The sequence below is a fragment of the Lissotriton helveticus genome, chromosome 7, assembly GCF_964261635.1.
Source record: "Lissotriton helveticus chromosome 7, aLisHel1.1, whole genome shotgun sequence".
NCBI classification, from domain to species: Eukaryota; Metazoa; Chordata; class Amphibia; order Caudata; family Salamandridae; genus Lissotriton; species Lissotriton helveticus.
The window spans coordinates 1799349071-1799367484 of NC_136068.1; the positions used below are offsets into that span (position 1 = coordinate 1799349071).

General features: G+C 48.7%; 1 protein-coding gene across 1 annotated transcript in view; it reads left to right on the forward strand.

The window, feature by feature from the left end:
• Nucleotides 1-18414, forward strand: part of LOC144770779 (phospholipase A2 inhibitor gamma subunit B-like) — an 892650-nt gene that overhangs the window by 64160 nt on the left and 810076 nt on the right. The window contains exon 2 of the mRNA XM_078655535.1: nucleotides 16415-16537. Within this exon, the coding sequence (XP_078511661.1) occupies nucleotides 16415-16537 (123 nt within the window). The remainder of the gene's footprint in view (nucleotides 1-16414; nucleotides 16538-18414) is intronic.

Here is an 18414-nt window from a genome sequence, read left to right on the forward strand (position 1 = left end):
AGCTCTGAGGGCCTATTTCTGGGCAAAAGAGAAGGGTGGCTAAATAGTCAATCCAGCTTAACCAGCCAGAATGACAGGAGATGCCATGCATCAATTACATCCTAGTGATGGCCACAGATAGTACCCATTTGTTACCCTGTACAGAACACAGAGTATATCATGAACACATTAAAAACATTTTATATTTGTGAAAGGTAAGTTAGGATTTCCGACAGCGTACACTTAGACTGATGCCACATTTGACAAATTATTTTTGTACAAAATTATTCTTGTTTGTGCTGACTCTGTTTTCATTTCCTTTGAGAACTGCGTTGACTGTTGGGTAATATGCTGATACTCTAGCTTGGAGATGTAAGGGGCGCAGAAAATAGCTGAAATTTCTCACATAGTTAGCTTGTCATCCCTCTGCCCCTAGCTGCAGCATTTGTTTTTGTCCATCTCTTTTCTCTATTTCTTAAGTTTTCTCTGGCTCCCTGTAAAAATAAATTAGTTAACCCTGGATGTTTGAGCTGAAGCCCTGTGATTATCAGTAAATTGTGGGCAAAGAGAGATGAACCCTTTGCATTACGCTACGGTAATCATGTGCTTAAGATAGCTCCCGGCCTTCCGCGTACACGGCACCTGAAATTCCTCTGACGCTGACACCAGAGGGATTTCTGTTAGTCCAAAACAGCCTCAAGAGCTGCGGAATAGCTTCCCCTAGGTCCTGAGGCTGTTCAGGGATTTCAGTGAAATTATGATCAGCGTGCACAGCGCACTAACGTCATTTCACTGAAAATGAAAGAGAATGAGCTGATCAGTTCATTTTACTTTCACTGCCTCGGTTCTCAGGGGGGCTATGTCAGCCCCCTGAGCATGGAGACAGATGAAAGAGGTATCACTGGAAAGGGAAACATCTCACCTTTCCTCCCTAGTGGATATCTGGTTGGGGATTGCCCCAGATAGGAGATCTCCAAGTATGAATCTTTCCACTAGACACCAGGGAGGGAGGAGCGGCCCCCTGGGCAAGGGCCTATGCTCCCCCAAAGTTTCTGGGCATTTTCAGGCTTTTGATGGGGGCTCTAGCCCCCAATTTGTCCCCCTGGAAGGGGAAGAAAAAACACCAGGACCCAGACATTTTTTTACCGCAAATTTAGAGATGGGGGCTGCCAAAAATGGGCATGCCAATGAACACCCCCCCCAATAAAAAAAAAAACCTCCACAGTCTTTATTACCCCTGATCAGCTCACCAGGGATTTAATTTTTTATAAAAGAAGGGTGGGAGCTACACACAATGGGCAAGACCATACCCGACCCACATTTTATTCCAAACAGCCTCCCTGAGGGGGAGATGGGGGTATTAGCCCACTAGGCATCAGGGATTATTATTTTCGAATATGTAGGGGTGGGGGCTTCCCAAAATGAGCATACCAGTGACCCACCCCCCAAAACAGAAATGGGACAGTCTTCCTGCCCCACCCCCCACCCCCCACCCCCACTGGAGCAGATGGGGGTTATTACCCCTGATCTGACCCCAGGGAGGCAAACAGCCCACTAGACACCAGGGATTGTTTTTGTTTTTATATAAAGAGGGGTGGGGCTTCTGATAATGGGTATGGCCATGCCTTCACCCCACATAAATGGGGACTGAAGTCTTTCCAAGCAAAACCAAAGGGGATGATGGACGGAGTGTTGAACAATGCAAGCACTCACCCCCCAGTCAACTGATCTGGGTTTAATCCATCATCCTTCTTTAGCTCACTCCGCCACCCCAGCTCAGACATGGCCGTATGCAAATCAGTCTGACCCTGTGTCTCACTGGAACAGTCCAGCCCGAACTGCCATGCCATGTATTTATTTATTTATTATTTATTTTAGGTTTTTATAGAGCGCGTAGTCACCCTCGAGTATCCCAGCGCTGAAACCTCGTACTCCTACAGGGGGGGGGCAAGGGAAACTTCAAGTAGATCGAGGAAAGAGGAGGGTTTTGAGGGACTTCCTAAATCTTAGGAGGTTAGGTTCCGCTCTAAGGCTCGGGGGAAGAGCGTTCCATTTTCTGGCCGTGTTTACCGAGAATCTGCGACCGCCAAAGCGGGCTTTCTTCACCCTAGGGACAACGATAAGGTTTCCCTGTTCAGACCGGAGCGCTCTCGGTGGTCTGTAAGGGGTGATCCACGTGCTCAGAATGGGGGGGGCGGCGTTGTGCAGGGTCTTGGGGGCTAGGCAGAGGGCCTTGAATGCGACTCTCTCCCTCACAGGGAGCCAATGAAGTTTTCTCAACGCTGGTTTGGCCGATGTTCTTAATGGGGTGTTTGTGAGCAGGCGGGCTGCGGCATTTTGGGTTTTTTGTAAGATCTGGTAGGTGGCTTCCGGCGCACCGAGGTAGATAGCGTTGCTGTAGTCTAGCCTTGCTAGCACTAGACCTTGAATTAGCAGGAGACGAGACTGGAATGGTAGTAGGGGAAGTACCTTTCTGCATGCTCTCAGAAGCCCGTAGCAGATGCCGGCAGTTTTCCTCGCCTGAGTTCTGAAGGTGAGGTCTGTCTCCAACCACACTCCCAGACTCTTGACCTCTGTTTTGGGGGAGGGGGGGTCACCCATACAGGTGGGCCAGATGTCAGGTGGGAGACTCAAGGTTTTGTGGCCAAGGAGCAGGATCTCTGTTTTTGACCCGTTGAGCTTTAGGTCAGAGTCGCTCATCCATTGGTGGACGGTGGAGAGACAGTCACGCAGGTTGGAGGGTTTTAGCTTGGGGTGTGAGAGAGTCACCACCAGCTGGGTGTCGTCAGCATAGCTGACGATCGTGACTCCGAATGGGGCGACCAGCTCCTCCAGTGGGGCCATATACACGTTGAAAAGCGTGGGGCTCAGTGAAGAGCCCTGTGGCACTCCACACCGGAGGGGGGTTGGGGGGGAGCGGGTTTCTCCTTCCCAAACTTGGAAGGAGCGTTGAGAGAGGAAGGATGTAAGCCATCTCAGCGCACTGTCTTGTATGCCTGTGTTGTCTAGGCGCTGGGCTAGGACCTGATGGTTGACAGTGTCGAATGCCGCGCTGAGGTCCAGGAGGACCACTGCCACTGATCCTCCTGTGTCAATGATTTCCCTCGCTTTTTCTACGGCCGCTAGGAGGGCGGTGTCTGTCCCCTGACCTGGTCTGAAGCCGGTTTGGGAGTTTTTTAAGAGAAGGTTTGCCTCCAAGAAGTGGGACAGCTGTTTATTTGCAAGTTTCTCTGCGACCTTCCCTATCCAGGGGAGGAGCGAGATGGGTCTGTAGTTGGACAAGTCCATGGGGTCTAGTGATGGCTTCTTCAATATACCTTTGACCACGGCCTCCTTCCAGCTTTGGGGGACTTCTCCTTGGGTAAACGAGGTGTTGATTAGGGCCGTGAGTCTTCTGTGGACCGGAAACAAGCATCCTGGGACCGGTTTCTGGCCAATCAACCGTCATCGGCCAGGCTAGGTTGAATCCAGTGTCAAAGTGAGCAAGGGACCCACGTCTGTGCATACCCTGCCAACTTAGGACTGAAGTCTTTCTGCCTCCCCTAGGGTGTAGGTGAGGCAATAGCCCTTGATCTGCCCCCTCCCCCGTGGGGCGGAAGCCTACTAGGCACCACAGACTATTTCTTTACTTAGTGTAGTGGTGGGGGCTACCCAAAATATGCATGCCAATGACCCCAACCCCCCACAGTCTGATAAAGATCAATTCAAAATGGTCAGGCTATTCTGTTGATGTTTCCTAAATTAAATTTGCCCGGCGTTAGACGCCTCTAATACCATACGAAGTTATCCAATAAAGAGGCAGGCGCTGGAGACAGGAAGACAGGAAACAAGTTTTATTCCGACGGAGTAGAACACATCAGATCGGACAACAAGGTGTCGTCTCGAGGTGCTCTCTCAGCCTCTCTGAGACCTGGTCTTTTATACCCTGGTTTAAGACATGTGAACGCTCTTTATTACAACAAAGTCATTGTGAAGTATGAGAACGACATCCCCGGCACCCCCCAGTTCCGGCCCATTCCAACACATGACAACAGTAAAGGCCCTTTCCCCTCATATGATTGGGAGGGGGCTATCACGCAGCTGAGTGTTCTGCCTATTCCTTTGGGATGTGTGCGCCTGATCGAATCTCAGGGGGTGGGGAGGTCATGATCAATAGTGGCTCCTTTCAGGAAAGGCGAGTGCATACAGTAGTGGGCAATAAACTGTATCCTCGGGCTAAGGGATGACCAGCGGTTCGTACAGGCAGTCGGGCTCAGAGGAAGGGGTCATCAAAGGAGAGATAGTCATGAAAGGAAGGATCGGTGTGGACAATCGAGCGTGGTGGAAGGGTTTATCCACAGAGGGGTATTCATGGAAGGAGAGGAGCTGCTGGTCAGGCGCGGGGTGTGATTCATTCATGAAAGCGTCATGCAGAAGGAGAAGGGTTCATGACTTGTGCATGTGAGAGCGGGGGCGGTCAGGGTGCATGGGGGATGCTTGCAGGGTCAGGGAAGTGTGCTGACGGGTGATCGTGAACAGGGAGACCATGGTACCTAAAATGGCTGTCGTGTATGTTCATACGTGAGTCTGCAAGATGGCGTAGATGATGTTCAATACACAAACTAAAATTCCACAGTCCTCCCTTTTAACATGTCTCACCAGCTTGTCAGTTCGGATCGATCCCCATGAGACCTCGCACCTCTATCTCGTATAGGGGACTCATGTGCTCACTTTTAAAGTCCAAAGTCTTAGGGCACATACAGTTGGAAACGAGTGAACACAGAGGTGGCAAACATTGAATACCCAAGCAACACCCACATAGCATCATGATTGGTATTAATATAAACGTAAACAATCTCCATCCCCAGTCCTTTAAAGTGTCCCAGAACCAGCCTCCAAGCGACCATCCTTCCTGCTCCTGGTGAACCTCCGAGGACAGTCTGTGGAGGTGCTCGATTGCCTTGTAGACTGAAGGTGAGTTATCTGGCACGTAGGTGCAACAGCTGGAGCCGATGATGCGGCATGCACCTCCACGGTCGGCCAGAACAACATCTAGAACAAGGCGGTTTTGGAGAGCCACCAGGCGGACTGCCTGAAGCTCAGCCGTGTTGTTAGCAAGGATGCCAGCCGTGATGTTAATGGTTGTTTCTACTGCCTGAGTTAGGTGTCGGATAGCACGGCTGTTTGCCATTGGTCCCCACAGAGGAACCAGTCCCTTTGCTGCATCCAGGAACTGTGCTCCGGTGGAGTCGGCTTGTTCAACATCTCCGGCGCGCTTTTGCCGGTGGTGGTAGGCTGAGGCCACATACGTGGGAGGAAGAATGAAGGCGATGTAGCACGTACCTCTCCAACCTTTCGGGAGCCAGGTGTAAGCTTTGGTGCCACAAACAAAGTACATATTCGGAGAAGCAACAAAGGAAGGAGGATCAACTGAGACCAATGTTCTGGTGATGCGGCAGGAGCTGTGACCCACCAGCTGCGTTCCCTGGCCTTCAAGACACACAAGTCCTGTGACATTGATGACAGACAGAGCCACGGTCAGGGTGGCAGCTGTTTGCTTCCGCAGGTGGGAGAAGGTGGGTCTGGCTGGATTGTGGAGTATTTGCATTTCGACTCTTTCTTTAGCAGGAATGTTCATAAGGAAGGCGGAACCTGAGACCGCAGGACAAATGGGGGCAGACGTTCTTCCTGTTTTGTTCAGCCAGAACCCATAGTAGAAGTGTGACACTGTCTGACCAGAAGCGGCGTTGTCCTTGTTGCTCTCCTGCAAGAGGATCAACCAGGCGAGGCAGGAGCCGTGAACTGAGAAAGGAGAAGGGATGAAGGGGATGGAGTGTCCGGTAGCATGTGGGAGCAACCCACAGATCCAGCAGTTCGTGGCATTTGCAGCAAGGTTGTGCTGGTGCAATAGTTGTACGAAGGAATTGTTCCAGAACTCCTTACGCCTTTCTCGGAGCTGAGGTGAAAGGGTGATCAGGTGGTGCTCTTTCATGGTGGTTGGCTGGACAGTGGTTGGCAACATCCGGTGAGCGGGTGTGCTTTCCTCCAAGATCCAGAAGGAAGTCATGAGGAGGAGGCAAAAGAGGAAGACAATGAAGAAAGCGATTGTCTTTGATTTGTGCAAATTATCAGTCTTTGGTTTCCTGTAGTGGGTATTTCCTGTTGCTTCCGACGTCTTCTTATCTGGCGCTTCCATCATCTTCTTATCTGGCGCTTCCATCATCTTCATCTTCAAGGTGCTCGGTAATGGGCAGAACCACAGACTTTGTTTAGCTTCTCTCCGGATAACCCTTTGTTGCTTTGGGTCACCGTTCTGAGATTTTTAACTTAGTCAGTGGCCTACTTAGCCGAAGCTCCCTCCTTTCGACACAGGAAATACCCTTCTCGGGATGGCACAGTGGGATCAGAGTGTTTTGCAAGTTCAAGTGCCTCGGTATCAGGATAACAGTTCAGTGATGGTCGGTCTTTGTTCAGGAGCTCCTCTTGGGTGCTGACGTTGTCTGTCGTGGCCAGGGTCGACGAGACCTTTTTGCAGTGGTGTGCATGCAGCCAGTGCTTCTTCCCCTCCACTCGAAGAGCCGTCCGAGTGGTGATCAGTACTTGCCAGGGGCCCGTCCACCGGGGTTCGAGACTCTTCGCCCGTTGAAAATTCCGGACTAGGACGTACTCTCCCGGTTGGATATCGTGACCGGGACCCCTGGAAGCATCGGGGATGGCCTGCTGCACCTGTTGATGAATGACAGACAATGTTTTAGTCAACTTGTATAAATAATCTGACAGCAGGACGTCGGGGACGTCGTGAATGGAGGTCGGCTTGGGGGCAGTCCAGAGGTTCATTGGTCGCCCAAACACAACCTCGTAGGGGGTCAGGTGGTGCTTAGTGGGAGTGGAGCGCATCGATAGTAATGCCAGTGGGAGGGCATCTGGCCACTTAAGTCCTGTGGTGGCCACTATCTTTGACAGTTTCAGTTTCAGTGTAGCGTTGTCGCTCAACCAGGCCAGCGGATTGGGGGTGGAAGACTGCATGGAATCTCTGTTTTACCCCCAACCCCTTCAGAATCAGTTGGATAACTTCAGCTATGAAGTGGGGGCCATTGTCGCTCCATAAAATTCGACAAAGGCCGTAGCGAGGGAAAAACTCTTTCAGTAGTACTTTGGCAGTAGTCATGGCAGTGTTATCTCGGGTCGGATAGGCTTCCACCCATTTGCTGAAGGCACATACAATGACTAATACGTACTTCAAGCCTTGGCACCTCTCTAACTGGATGTAATCCATCTGGAGGACCTCAAAGGGGTGGTCGGGGATCCCAAACCCTCCCCGGGGTACCACAGTTCCTTTCCCGGGGTTGTGTTGTAAGCAGATAAGGCACTGCTGGACTAGGCGTTTGGCCGAGTCGGGGATCTTGTTGTTGTGCCAGACTTTGGAAATGAGTTCAATCATGGGGGCAGAGCCTATGTGTGCAGGGGAGTGTGCCATTGTCAGTATGGGGATCAAGTATGCATCAGGCAGCAACCATTTGTTCGTGTCTTTTGTCCGCCAGCAGCCTTCATCGTCCCTTAGACCCACCCGCGCCCACTCAGTCAGTTCGTGTGGCGTGCTGGCCGATTGGATGTCCCTGATTGTTTCCCTAGCGTCGGTCCATTTTTCTGCTTGTGACCTGGTCACATACATGCGTGTCGTTGTCCTATTCTCAGCTGTGGTTCGGGCAGTGATGTCGGCTAGTGCGTTTCCCTGTCCGACTAAATCTGTCACCTTCTTGTGTGCCTGGCACTTGATCACTGTTAATTGTTTGGGGAGAAGAACTGCTTCAATTAGGGCGGAGACTAGATCTCCATGAAGGATGGGCGTGCCGTGGGACGTCAGGAATCCCCTTTCCCTCCACAAGAGCCCAAAATGATGAACCACCCCGAAGGCATACTGGCTGTCCGTGTAAATGTTTGCCGTGGTTCCTGCTGCTATGATACATGCTCGTGTGAGGGCAATTAGTTCGGCCGCCTGTGCGGATCGTTGTGTGATGCGAGCTGTTTCAACTACTGTTCGGGCTCTAGTCACCGCATAGGCCGCTGAAGTGGTGCCGTCTGGGAGTTTGATACAAGAGCCATCTACCCATAGTTCTCCATCTGGATCTGTAAAAGCAATGTCTCGGAGGTCAATTCTACTCCTGGTCTGTTCGTCCGTGAGGGTCACACAGTCGTGTATAGGGGGCACATCGGGGTCATTTTCAGGCAAGGGCAGCAGTGTAGCAGGATTCAATGTCGTGCATCTCTTCAGGGTGATGTGGGGTGCAAGTAGAGTCAATTCGTACCCTGTCAGTCGTGCACTAGTCAGGTGTTGAGTCTTGGTCTGGTTCAAAAGGGTGTCGACTGCATGGGGTACTAACACCGTGAGAGAGTTCGAAAGTACAATTCCCTCACTCTGGCGGATAGAGACAGCAGCAGCGGCTACTGCTCGAAGGCAGGCAGGTAGAGCTCTGGCGACTGGATCAAGAGTGGCAGAAAAATAGGCACAAGGGCGTTGTTTGGCGCCGATGGGTTGAGTTAGAACAGACAATGCGCATCCCTCCCTTTCGTGAGTGAAGAGGGAGAAGGGCTTGGAGTAATCTGGTGTTCCTAGAACGGGTGCCGAGCAAAGGCCATCCCGCAACTCCTTAAAGGATGCTTGGCATTCGGGAGTCCAAGGGAGTGGGAGAGGGACATCTTGGGTCAACAGGGAAAGTAGGGGTTTTATGATGAGACTGAAATTCGGTAACCATTGTCGGCAGAAAGAGGTAAGGCCCACTAATGAACGGACTTGCTTCTGTGTTTTTGGAATGGGGGTATCTAGGATGGTTTGGATTCGGTCGGGCGTAAGTTTCCTCCCTTCTTTGGACAGGAGATGGCCTAGGTATGTCACTTGGGGCTGGCAGAACTGCAGTTTCTTTTTGGAGACTTTGTGGCCATTCTCCGCAAGAAAGTGCAAGAGTTGGATAGTGGCTGTGATTGCAAGTGGAGTGGTGTCGGCCGCCAAAAGGATATCATCGACATATTGGATCAACACCACTCCATCTGGTAGCTGGACGGCGTTCAGCTGTCTTTTGAGGGCCTGGCTGTAAATGCTGGGACTTTCAGTGTAGCCCTGGGGAGCTCTACAAAATCGGTATGAACGGTTTTTTAAAGTGAAGCCGAAGAGATAACGGCTGTCTGGATGGATGGGGATAGAGAAAAATGCATTTTTAAGATCAATAACGGTGAAGGTGGTGGCAGTGGATGGGATGAGAGTCAGAATGGTGGCGATGTCTGAGACTACGGGGTACTGTGGCACCACCAATTTGTTGACTTCTCGCAGGTCGATGATGAAGCGGTACGCTTTCTCATCTCCCTCACCTTGCTTCTTAACAATGGGTAGGATAGGGCTATTGCAGACATTACTAACCACTTCCTCTACCACTCCTGCATCTACCAAGGACTGAATAATCGCTACCAATGCCTTCTCGCCTTCGGGCGATATCCGGTACTGTGGGAGTTTCGGGAGTATTGCATCTGGTCGAACAGTTATGTGTACAGGATCGATCATCATTCGTCCTACATCCGAGTCGTTTCTGGCCCATAGATACAGGGGTAGGGTATCGAGCAAGGATAGGTCAGCATCTGTTATGGTGTACATATGTCGTGCGGGGTAGGGTCTGGACATGCTTGGGTTGTCGTACAGGATGACTCGGCCTCCATCCGGGGAACACCTAATAGTAGCTCAGAAATGTTTCAGTAAATCAATACCCATAAGGGCGTCAGGGGAGTTGGAGGAGAGCAGAAATGTTGTGTCAGTGGGATTGTTTCCTAGGTCAAAGGAGATAGGTACAGACGGGGGATTAGTGGAGGGCGTTCCATCGAAACCTATCGATGTAATGTGTGAGCCAGACAAGGGTGCCCTTGGAATCAGTCGCTTTGATAATACACTACGTGTCGCTCCAGTGTCTACCAAGAATGGAGACTTTGTACCCAGGACCTTAGCAGTGACGTAAGGACCTTGCTGGTCAACACAGAGCTCGACTGGATCCCTCCCTTGCCCCTGGCAGTCCTATGCAGAGTCGTGAGCATTGTTGCAGTCGGACTGTTGGCACTGATTTTGTCGGAGTCGGTCAAATGTGTTTGGTCTGCCAGGTCTGTCATTGGTGGTGTCGTAGGTCTGCCCTCGCCCCTGCCCTCCAGTTTTCGGGCCATTTGTCATGTCCCTTGTCTCTTTATTTTTAATCATTTCCCGAAGGGCCAGGCATTGAGACTTCCAATGTCCAAATTCTTTGCAAAATGCACACTGGTTCTCATCAAGGTCGGTTCGTGGAGCGCCAGGTGTGGGGTTGCGGTCTCTAGGGGGCGAATTCCTAGGGGCATTCGACTGGTAGTTTCCCCTATACCGTTCCCTTCCTGTAGTCACTCCCTGCAATTGAGCAATCATCACTCGTTCCTTTAAGTCCTTTTTCTTTCTCTCAGTCGCCCTCTCGTTCTCGTTCTTTTGGTGTTCGTAATACTGAGCCATCTGAAGGATAGCTGCAGGTTTGGAGGCTCCCCAACTACTCTCACTCGTCTGTAACTTTTGGGAGACCTCTTGCGATAGCCCTTTTACGTAGTTTTGCACGAATAGGTGTTGTCCGGTTGCGGTGGTCATGTCTTGGCCACTGTAGTCGGAGAACACCGTTTCAAATCGGGAGAAATATTCTGATACGTCTTCCTGGGGTTTCTGACGGCAAGCCGTGACTACCGACCAGTCTACCTTCTTCTCTGGGATCAGCGTCTTTAGTTTCTGCACTATTTTGTCGGAGAGTTCCAGTATGTCTTTTACAGGTTTCTTTCCGGGCTCTCGCTGCCTATCTAGTTCATTGAGTTGTTTCCAGGTGCGTCCGAACAGGTCTGTGTGGTCGGCTTTCCGGATTTGCTTCCACACATCGGCCGGCAGACACAACCCGAAAAACAAATCAATGTCCGATAGAGTCATTATGGTTGAGCCCAAGGCTGTGCCTAGTTCTGTATAAAATGCTGTAGGGTTCTTTCTTAAATCGGGCAGGGTTTGCCTAAAAGTTAAAATATCTTGCCGATCCAATGGTTGGTAAACCCAGTTGTACACAACCCTCCCTTTTGCATCTGCGTGGTTGATATCATCGTTTGTTCCCTGACCTCTTGGGGGACCCCAGTAGGGGGCGGCTTCTCTGATAGGCATCATAGTGTTGGCTGCTTCTAATGGGGGTTCAATCGTCTCAGGGACTTTGATCTTGACCTCTGGTTTCTGTTCCGCGAGGTGGCGGAAAACCTCAAGTGTTTGCATGAAGAGGTCCGTCACATCGCTCTCAGTCCCATCTCCAACATCGACCCTTCTATATAGAGTTGTCAGTTTTGCAGGACCCTTATTCTGGTACCTATCTTCATATGCGTTCAGGGTGTGGTAGCTGAACCGTAAAATGAAATGCCGTCTGTGACTACCGGCATGTGAATTGTGCATATTCATCGTATATTCTTCGCTCTCCTTCCGTTCTACCAGGGTCTTTGCTATCTGGTCGATTCCATCCCGCTCATCTTTGCTCAACCTATTTGGCCTGGTTGTTAGCTGCCTGCTAGTCTCATGTTCATCTGCTGTTGTTACCAATGCGGCTGGTGCGAAGGCCGTAAGAGCCGGGGCACTAGCGCTAGGGTCACCCACGCCTGCACTTTGAACTGGTGAGTGTTGTGCTAGAGGCTGGCAGGGAGCATAAGGAGGGGGCATGTAGATAATTGGAGGACCGAGCAGTAACTCGTCATTTGCCCGCTGTTTGGAGGGCATCTCCGGGTAGAGCGTAGGGGGGGTCCTGACAGGGCATTGGCCTGCCAGTCCTGATTCTTGTGTTTGTTTAACTTCCTCTTTTCTTCTTATTTCTTCATCTAGTTCTTTTGCGGCCAGATGGGCTGCTTTTCGTAACTCTTTCACTATTTTTGCTTCTTCTCTTTTCCTTCGCTGTTCTGCTTCTTTGCGCCACATGCCAATACTATCGAGCATAGTGGGCGTTGCCTTATTTATTTTTACAGCTGCTTCTAGTGTTTTTATTTTATTTTCATCAAAAGAACCTATCAGTGGCCACTGACTTTCAGGATCCTTTTTTGTATATCTATGCCATAACTTACTATAAGCTATAGCGACTAGTCCTTGCTTAGTAAACATGTCCTTATTAGGGGTGCCTTCCAGTGGAGCTGGATGGTTCATCTCTAATAAGCGGTCCGGGTTGACCCAACTACTAACCAATGGGGAGAAGATAGGCATGACGGATTACAATGGGGGGCAAAAGCCTGCACTACTTGCAAAAAAAACTGGACAGAATATTCTATTCTACGCTGTTTGCAAACAGAGAATACCTCCAGAAGGAACCAATTCCAAACAGTCAATGTTTGGATAAACAATCAATCAATGTGGAATGAAATAGGTACGACGGGTTAAAAGCTTGCGTTACCTACCCTTCACTATCTGCAAAGGGAGAGAGAATATTCCTACTCTTCCCCGTTTGTAGGCAGAGAAGATCCTTAAGAGAACCAACTTCGAACAATTCAATGCTCGATCAAACAATCAATCAATGGGGAGAAAAATAGGCACGGCAGATTACAATGGGGGACAAAAGTCCGCGTTACCTATCCTTCACTATCTGCAAAGACTAAACAGAGTATGGCGACTCTGTGCTTGTTTGCAAATAGAGAATCTCTCAGAGACAATAAGACGAGTAATACTAGTATTTTCATACAATCAAACAATCAATTTCGCAATTTGTCGTGTGTCACGACCTTACCCGGACCGCACGGACCGTTTCTCGTCTTCCGCTTCCAGCGCCCGATCGTCCTCTATTCTCTGTTGCTATCGCGGCACTCCTGGTGGTTCCCAGTCCGGACCGTAGATCACTCGGGAGAGGTCTGCTCGGAATCAGTGAAGTTCAGATGATCGGCTGTCAGACGAGGGTCTATCGGACAGGAGCTCTCCCGATCGTTGCAGTCGTTCACTCTGTCGTCGGGACCTCTCCCACTGGATCCACGTGTCGCTGATGGGCCCCGCGTTTGGGACGCCAATTGATAAAGATCAATTCAAAATGGTCAGGCTATTCTGTTGATGTTTCCTAAGTTAAATTTGCCCGGCGTTAGACGCCTCTAATACCATACGAAGTTATCCAATAAAGAGGCAGGCGCTGGAGACAGGAAGACAGGAAACAAGTTTTATTCCGACGGAGTAGAACACATCAGATCGGACAACAAGGTATCGTCTCGAGGTGCTCTCTCAGCCTCTCTGAGACCTGGTCTTTTATACCCTGGTTTAAGACATGTGAACGCTCTTTATTACAACAAAGTCATTGTGAAGTATGAGAACGACATCCCCGGCACCCCCCAGTTCCGGCCCATTCCAACACATGACAACAGTAGAGGCCCTTTCCCCTCATATGATTGGGAGGGGGCTATCACGCAGCTGAGTGTTCTGCCGATTCCTTTGGGATGTGTGCGCCTGATCGAATCTCAGGGGGTGGGGAGGTCATGATCAATAGTGGCTCCTTTCAGGAAAGGCGAGTGCATACAGTAGTGGGCAATAAACTGTATCCTCGGGCTAAGGGATGACCAGCGGTTCGTACAGGCAGTCGGGCTCAGAGGAAGGGGTCATCAAAGGAGAGATAGTCATGAAAGGAAGGATCGGTGTGGACAATCGGGCGTGGTGGAAGGGTTTATCCACAGAGGGGTATTCATGGAAGGAGAGGAGGTGCTGGTCAGGCGCGGGGTGTGATTCATTCATGAAAGCGTCATGCAGAAGGAGAAGGGTTCATGACTTGTGCATGTGAGAGCGGGGGCGGTCAGGGTGCATGGGGGATGCTTGCAGGGTCAGGGAAGTGTGCTGACGGGTGATCGTGAACAGGGAGACCATGGTACCTAAAATGGCTGTCGTGTATGTTCATACGTGAGTCTGCAAGATGGCGTAGATGATGTTCAATACACGAACTAAAATTCCACAAGTCTTTCTGCCTTACCTTGGGGGGGGAGGACATATCAGGGCAGTAGCCCACTGGGCACTGACCCTTTTTTTGCAATGTGCCTAACTGTGGATTGTGAGCCCTAGCTCAGCTGGCATTTAGGGAAACCTAGCAAACTTGTACATTTTTGAAAATCACTCACCCAGGGAAATCCAGGATGGGAGGACTTGTGTGGCTCTTACCAGGTTCTGTTACCCAGAATCCCACACAAACCTCAAACCTTGATAAAAAAAACACATTTTCCTCAGAATTCTGTGATGAAAAGTTCTGGGATCTGTGGGGAGCCACAAACTTCCAACCACCCAGCATTCCCCCAAGTCTCCGGGTACAAATTTTACATCACTTGGGAGGGTAGGCCTAGTGCCTGCAACAGGAAACGTCCCAAAACACAACGTGGACCCATCACATTTTTTCACTGAAAACTGACCCTCTTTTCACATTGTGCCTAGCTGAGGATTTCAGACCCTAGCTCAGCCAGCACCTAGGGAAATTGAGCAAGTCTGTAAATTTTTTTAAACTAGACACCCAGGTAAATCCAAGATCGTGTGACTTCTGTGGCTTTCACCAGGTTCTGTTACCCAGAATCCCTTGCAAACCGCAAACTTTGTAAAAAGAAAAGAAAAAACGTATGCCTTACGAACGGGTGGGCTGAAGAAGTTTGGAAAAATCTGGGCAGAGTTTTTTAATGGGGATGCCTAAATTGAATTCCGTATTGTTATAGGGATCACGCTCTAAGAAGGAAAGGTCTGAGAATGTTAGAAATTGATGGGATTGGGGGCACTTGACGATATTACAGGGCAATGGGTGTTTTTAGCTATTGGATTTGATTCGCTGCTGCTGATTTAAGAGTTTGATGAACTCCTGTTTAAATGTTTGTTTTATTTTAATTCCTGCAAATCCGATGATATTGCAATATTTTGGTGCGTGTATGTTGACATTTGGATGTATGAATTTTAAGATGCTAATTTTATGTGATATATGGATTAAAAAAAATATATTGAAAAAAAAAAACGTGTGCGGGTAGGTCTAGTGCCTGCAACAAGAAACGGCCCAAAACACATCGTGGACCCATCAAATTGTTTTAGTGAAAACTGACCCTTTTTTCACATTGTGCCTAGCTGAGGATTTCGGACCCTAGCTCAGCCGGCAGCTAGGGAAATCAAGCAAGTCTGTACATTTTTTAAAACTAGACACCCCGGTAAATCCAAGATCGGGTGACTTGTGTGGCTTTCACCAGGTTCTGTTGCCCAGAATCCCTTGCAAAACGCAAACTTTGTAAAAAGAAAAAAAAATCCTCACATTTCTCTGATGGAAAGTTTTGGAATCTGCGGGAAACCACAAACTTCCTTGCAACCAGCATTCCAGTGGTGTCCATCAAAAAATAGGACCTCACTTGCGTGGGTAGGCCTGATGGGCACTAGGCTTACCCAAAATAGTGAGGTGCCATTGTTACTGGGAGACTTAGGGGAACACAGAATAGTTATTACCAATTGACTTTCTGTGCAATTCTGCATATTTTACCAAATAAATTACGATACACCCGTTACCCAATGAAAAACCATTGCAAGGTGCAGCTCAGTTATTGGCTCTGAGTACAAGTCCTATATATCCCAGCAACCAAAAGAGTCTGTTGGACGTAACGGTATATTGTTTTAAAAAATCTTGCATACTTAGAAGAAGTTACAGGTGAAAACATAGGCACTAACGGTTGTTTTCTTTCTACTCAATTTCAATATCTTTTTATTTCAACTGTTATTTTCTATAAGAACACCTTGCAGGATCAACACAAATGACCGCTTGCTGAATTCAGAATTTTGTCTACTTTTCTGACATATATAGCTTTCCCGGATCCATTATTGGTTTTCCACCTATTTCTACAATTAACTGGAAAGAGCTTGAAAGCACAAACGATCGGAAAAATAAGCTCTGGCCCACTAAAATGCCAAAACTGTGTGGACAAAAGTCTGCCTGATCCTAAAAGCTGGGAAGATGGTGATTGTAGCACTGTAAATCCTTTGTTGAGACCATATGCATGGGGAAAACAGACACTTCCTACTTCAACACTTTTCCCCCTTTTTTCTCCCCAAAAACTAAATTTAGCTGTATTTTGGCTAATTTCTAAGTCCCCTCCAGGGGAATCCACAAACCCTGGGTACCTTTTGAAACCCCATAATGTTGAAAGAAAAGGACCCAAATTTGGAGTGGATTCTTTGTTTGGACAAAAGGTTATGGGGGCCTAAGCACGTACTACCCATAATAGCCAAAGGGGTTCCACCAGCGATGGGGTTAATGTTATTGATTCTAACCAAAATTTCAGCAAGGGATTTTAAAATCTCCAGAGGTTATGTTTCTATTTTCATTTTGATTAACTGACAAAGAAAAAGAATCACATTTCAACATGATTCCTTTGAAGATTCAATAGTACAGCTTCCTTAGATAATTGTACGATTTCTCCTCTTCAGTTTTATTTGTGACGATGCAAATGCTTTCAAGGTACCCCATGATGAAAGAGCCAGGCATACAGATACTTCCAGCAGCAAAGTCAATCGCCATTGCTAGCTTTTTGGCTGCCCTCATAACTGAAGGTAAATGTATATTCTTCATTCACACGTAAACATTGCATGCATGACCTCAAGAAACAGCACTGGGACGGAAGAAAGCTTGTTAATAATTTTGTATTTAGCTACTGTATCACGTCTTTCCTATCCTTAGTTTCTTCAGTTATTAATTACGTGAATTGAAACATACCCTGTATCCCTGTTTACTATATACACACTCAATCAATTACGTAATTTGAATTGTCATTTGTAACATTGTGTGTGATCATAATCATTGTACCATGGTCGTTATTTTTGTGTAAACACCATAACTGGCATATTTTTGTGTTTTAGGGGTTAGATTGAAAAACACTTAGGGGCCCATAAGCATGGTGGGCGGATTGCCACCGCCCGACTGGCGGTGGCGATCCGCCTGTCAAAACTCCCGCCGAATGGCTATTTACCCCCACCACATTGGCATGGCGGGGTGTACCACGGTGGATGGAAAGACCATCCGCCGCTTTGCTGCCGGTAAGCACTCGTCACAATTGCCTACCGGGCGGAAAAGGCCTGCAATATGGTGGCGGTGCCTTGAAGGCACCGCCATCCATATTATGATGTTGGCGGTTTAATGCCTTTCCATGACGGAAAATCCGCCATGGAAAGGTATGCAGTGTTTACTTTGGTAGCCCGTTGTGGGCCCCCATGGGGGGCTGGAGGGATGCACTTCAGGGGTACCCATGGTACCGCCCTACATTGGCATCCACAAGGTGGTAGGCACCGTGCAGTGCCTGTCACGTTGTGCATGCCAATGCACAACATGCATTTACAACATTGTGGCGGGTGCTGCTCACAGCACTGCCTGCCACAATGTTGTATATGCAGGATGTGACCGCAATGGTGGTGGTTGCATCCTAATTGGCGGTGCAGGACCGCCGCACCACAGACGGCTAGTCCCAGCACCGCTAGGGTGGCAGGCGGACTGTAGTCCTCCCGCCATCCTAATGGACCCCCTAAATTCTCATCGAGTAATTTTTTTGTGGGTAAATTGAGTAAAGGAATTTGCTGAATCTTTCTAGTTGTTTTGGGGGGTGGTGGGGTGGTTTGTAGTGATTTACTTTGATATTGGCTGACGGTGAAATAAACTACACAAAGACACGCGTTCTATAGCAGGTTGAAATAAGAAAACATAGATGATAGACCAAGCCTCTGTGTGAGGACTCACTGAGCTGGAACTGAGCACCTTGTTTCATGGTGGCAATGGCAGCCCAGCAGTGAGTGACTTCTCTGCCATGTACTACCCTGTACTGGGTACAACGCATGGTCTTGGCCAACTCTCGTGTCATGCCTCTTCTTGGTCCAATCCAAAAATGGTCTCCATCTACTTCAGATTCAAGTGAGGCTCAACCTGTAGAGAGCTTCAGCGGCAAACATTTCCTGGGCAATAATCATAAAAAGAGAGAAAAGACAGAAGTTCTTTTTGAGTCGTTGGTGGTTCCCTTCGTATACCGACCGTTCACACAGGATTATGCGCCAAAGTGGGCTGTTGTTTTGCATGTGTTCATATTCATCAAACAGAATCAAAGGTTTTGTGTAAAAGTTATTTTCACATAAACACACACACGCAAACACACACCCAAATTCTAACATTTTCCAGCAACTGTCATAGAAACTAACCCTAACTCACATCCCGACATGCACTTCCTATGATCTTATATATGACATCATGTTTGTCATCACTAATGACTTCATCGCGTATGTTGGACCTGTTGATATTTGACTACGAACCTAAAAAAAAAGCAAAAGGTGTGCAGGAGTAGGCTTTACAGTATGGACTGTCATCAGTCACTGTGCCCAACCCAACTCAAGCACCCAGCTCTCCTTGTACATGTCACATGTCATTTGGGCGTTGGGCGTAGAGAGCA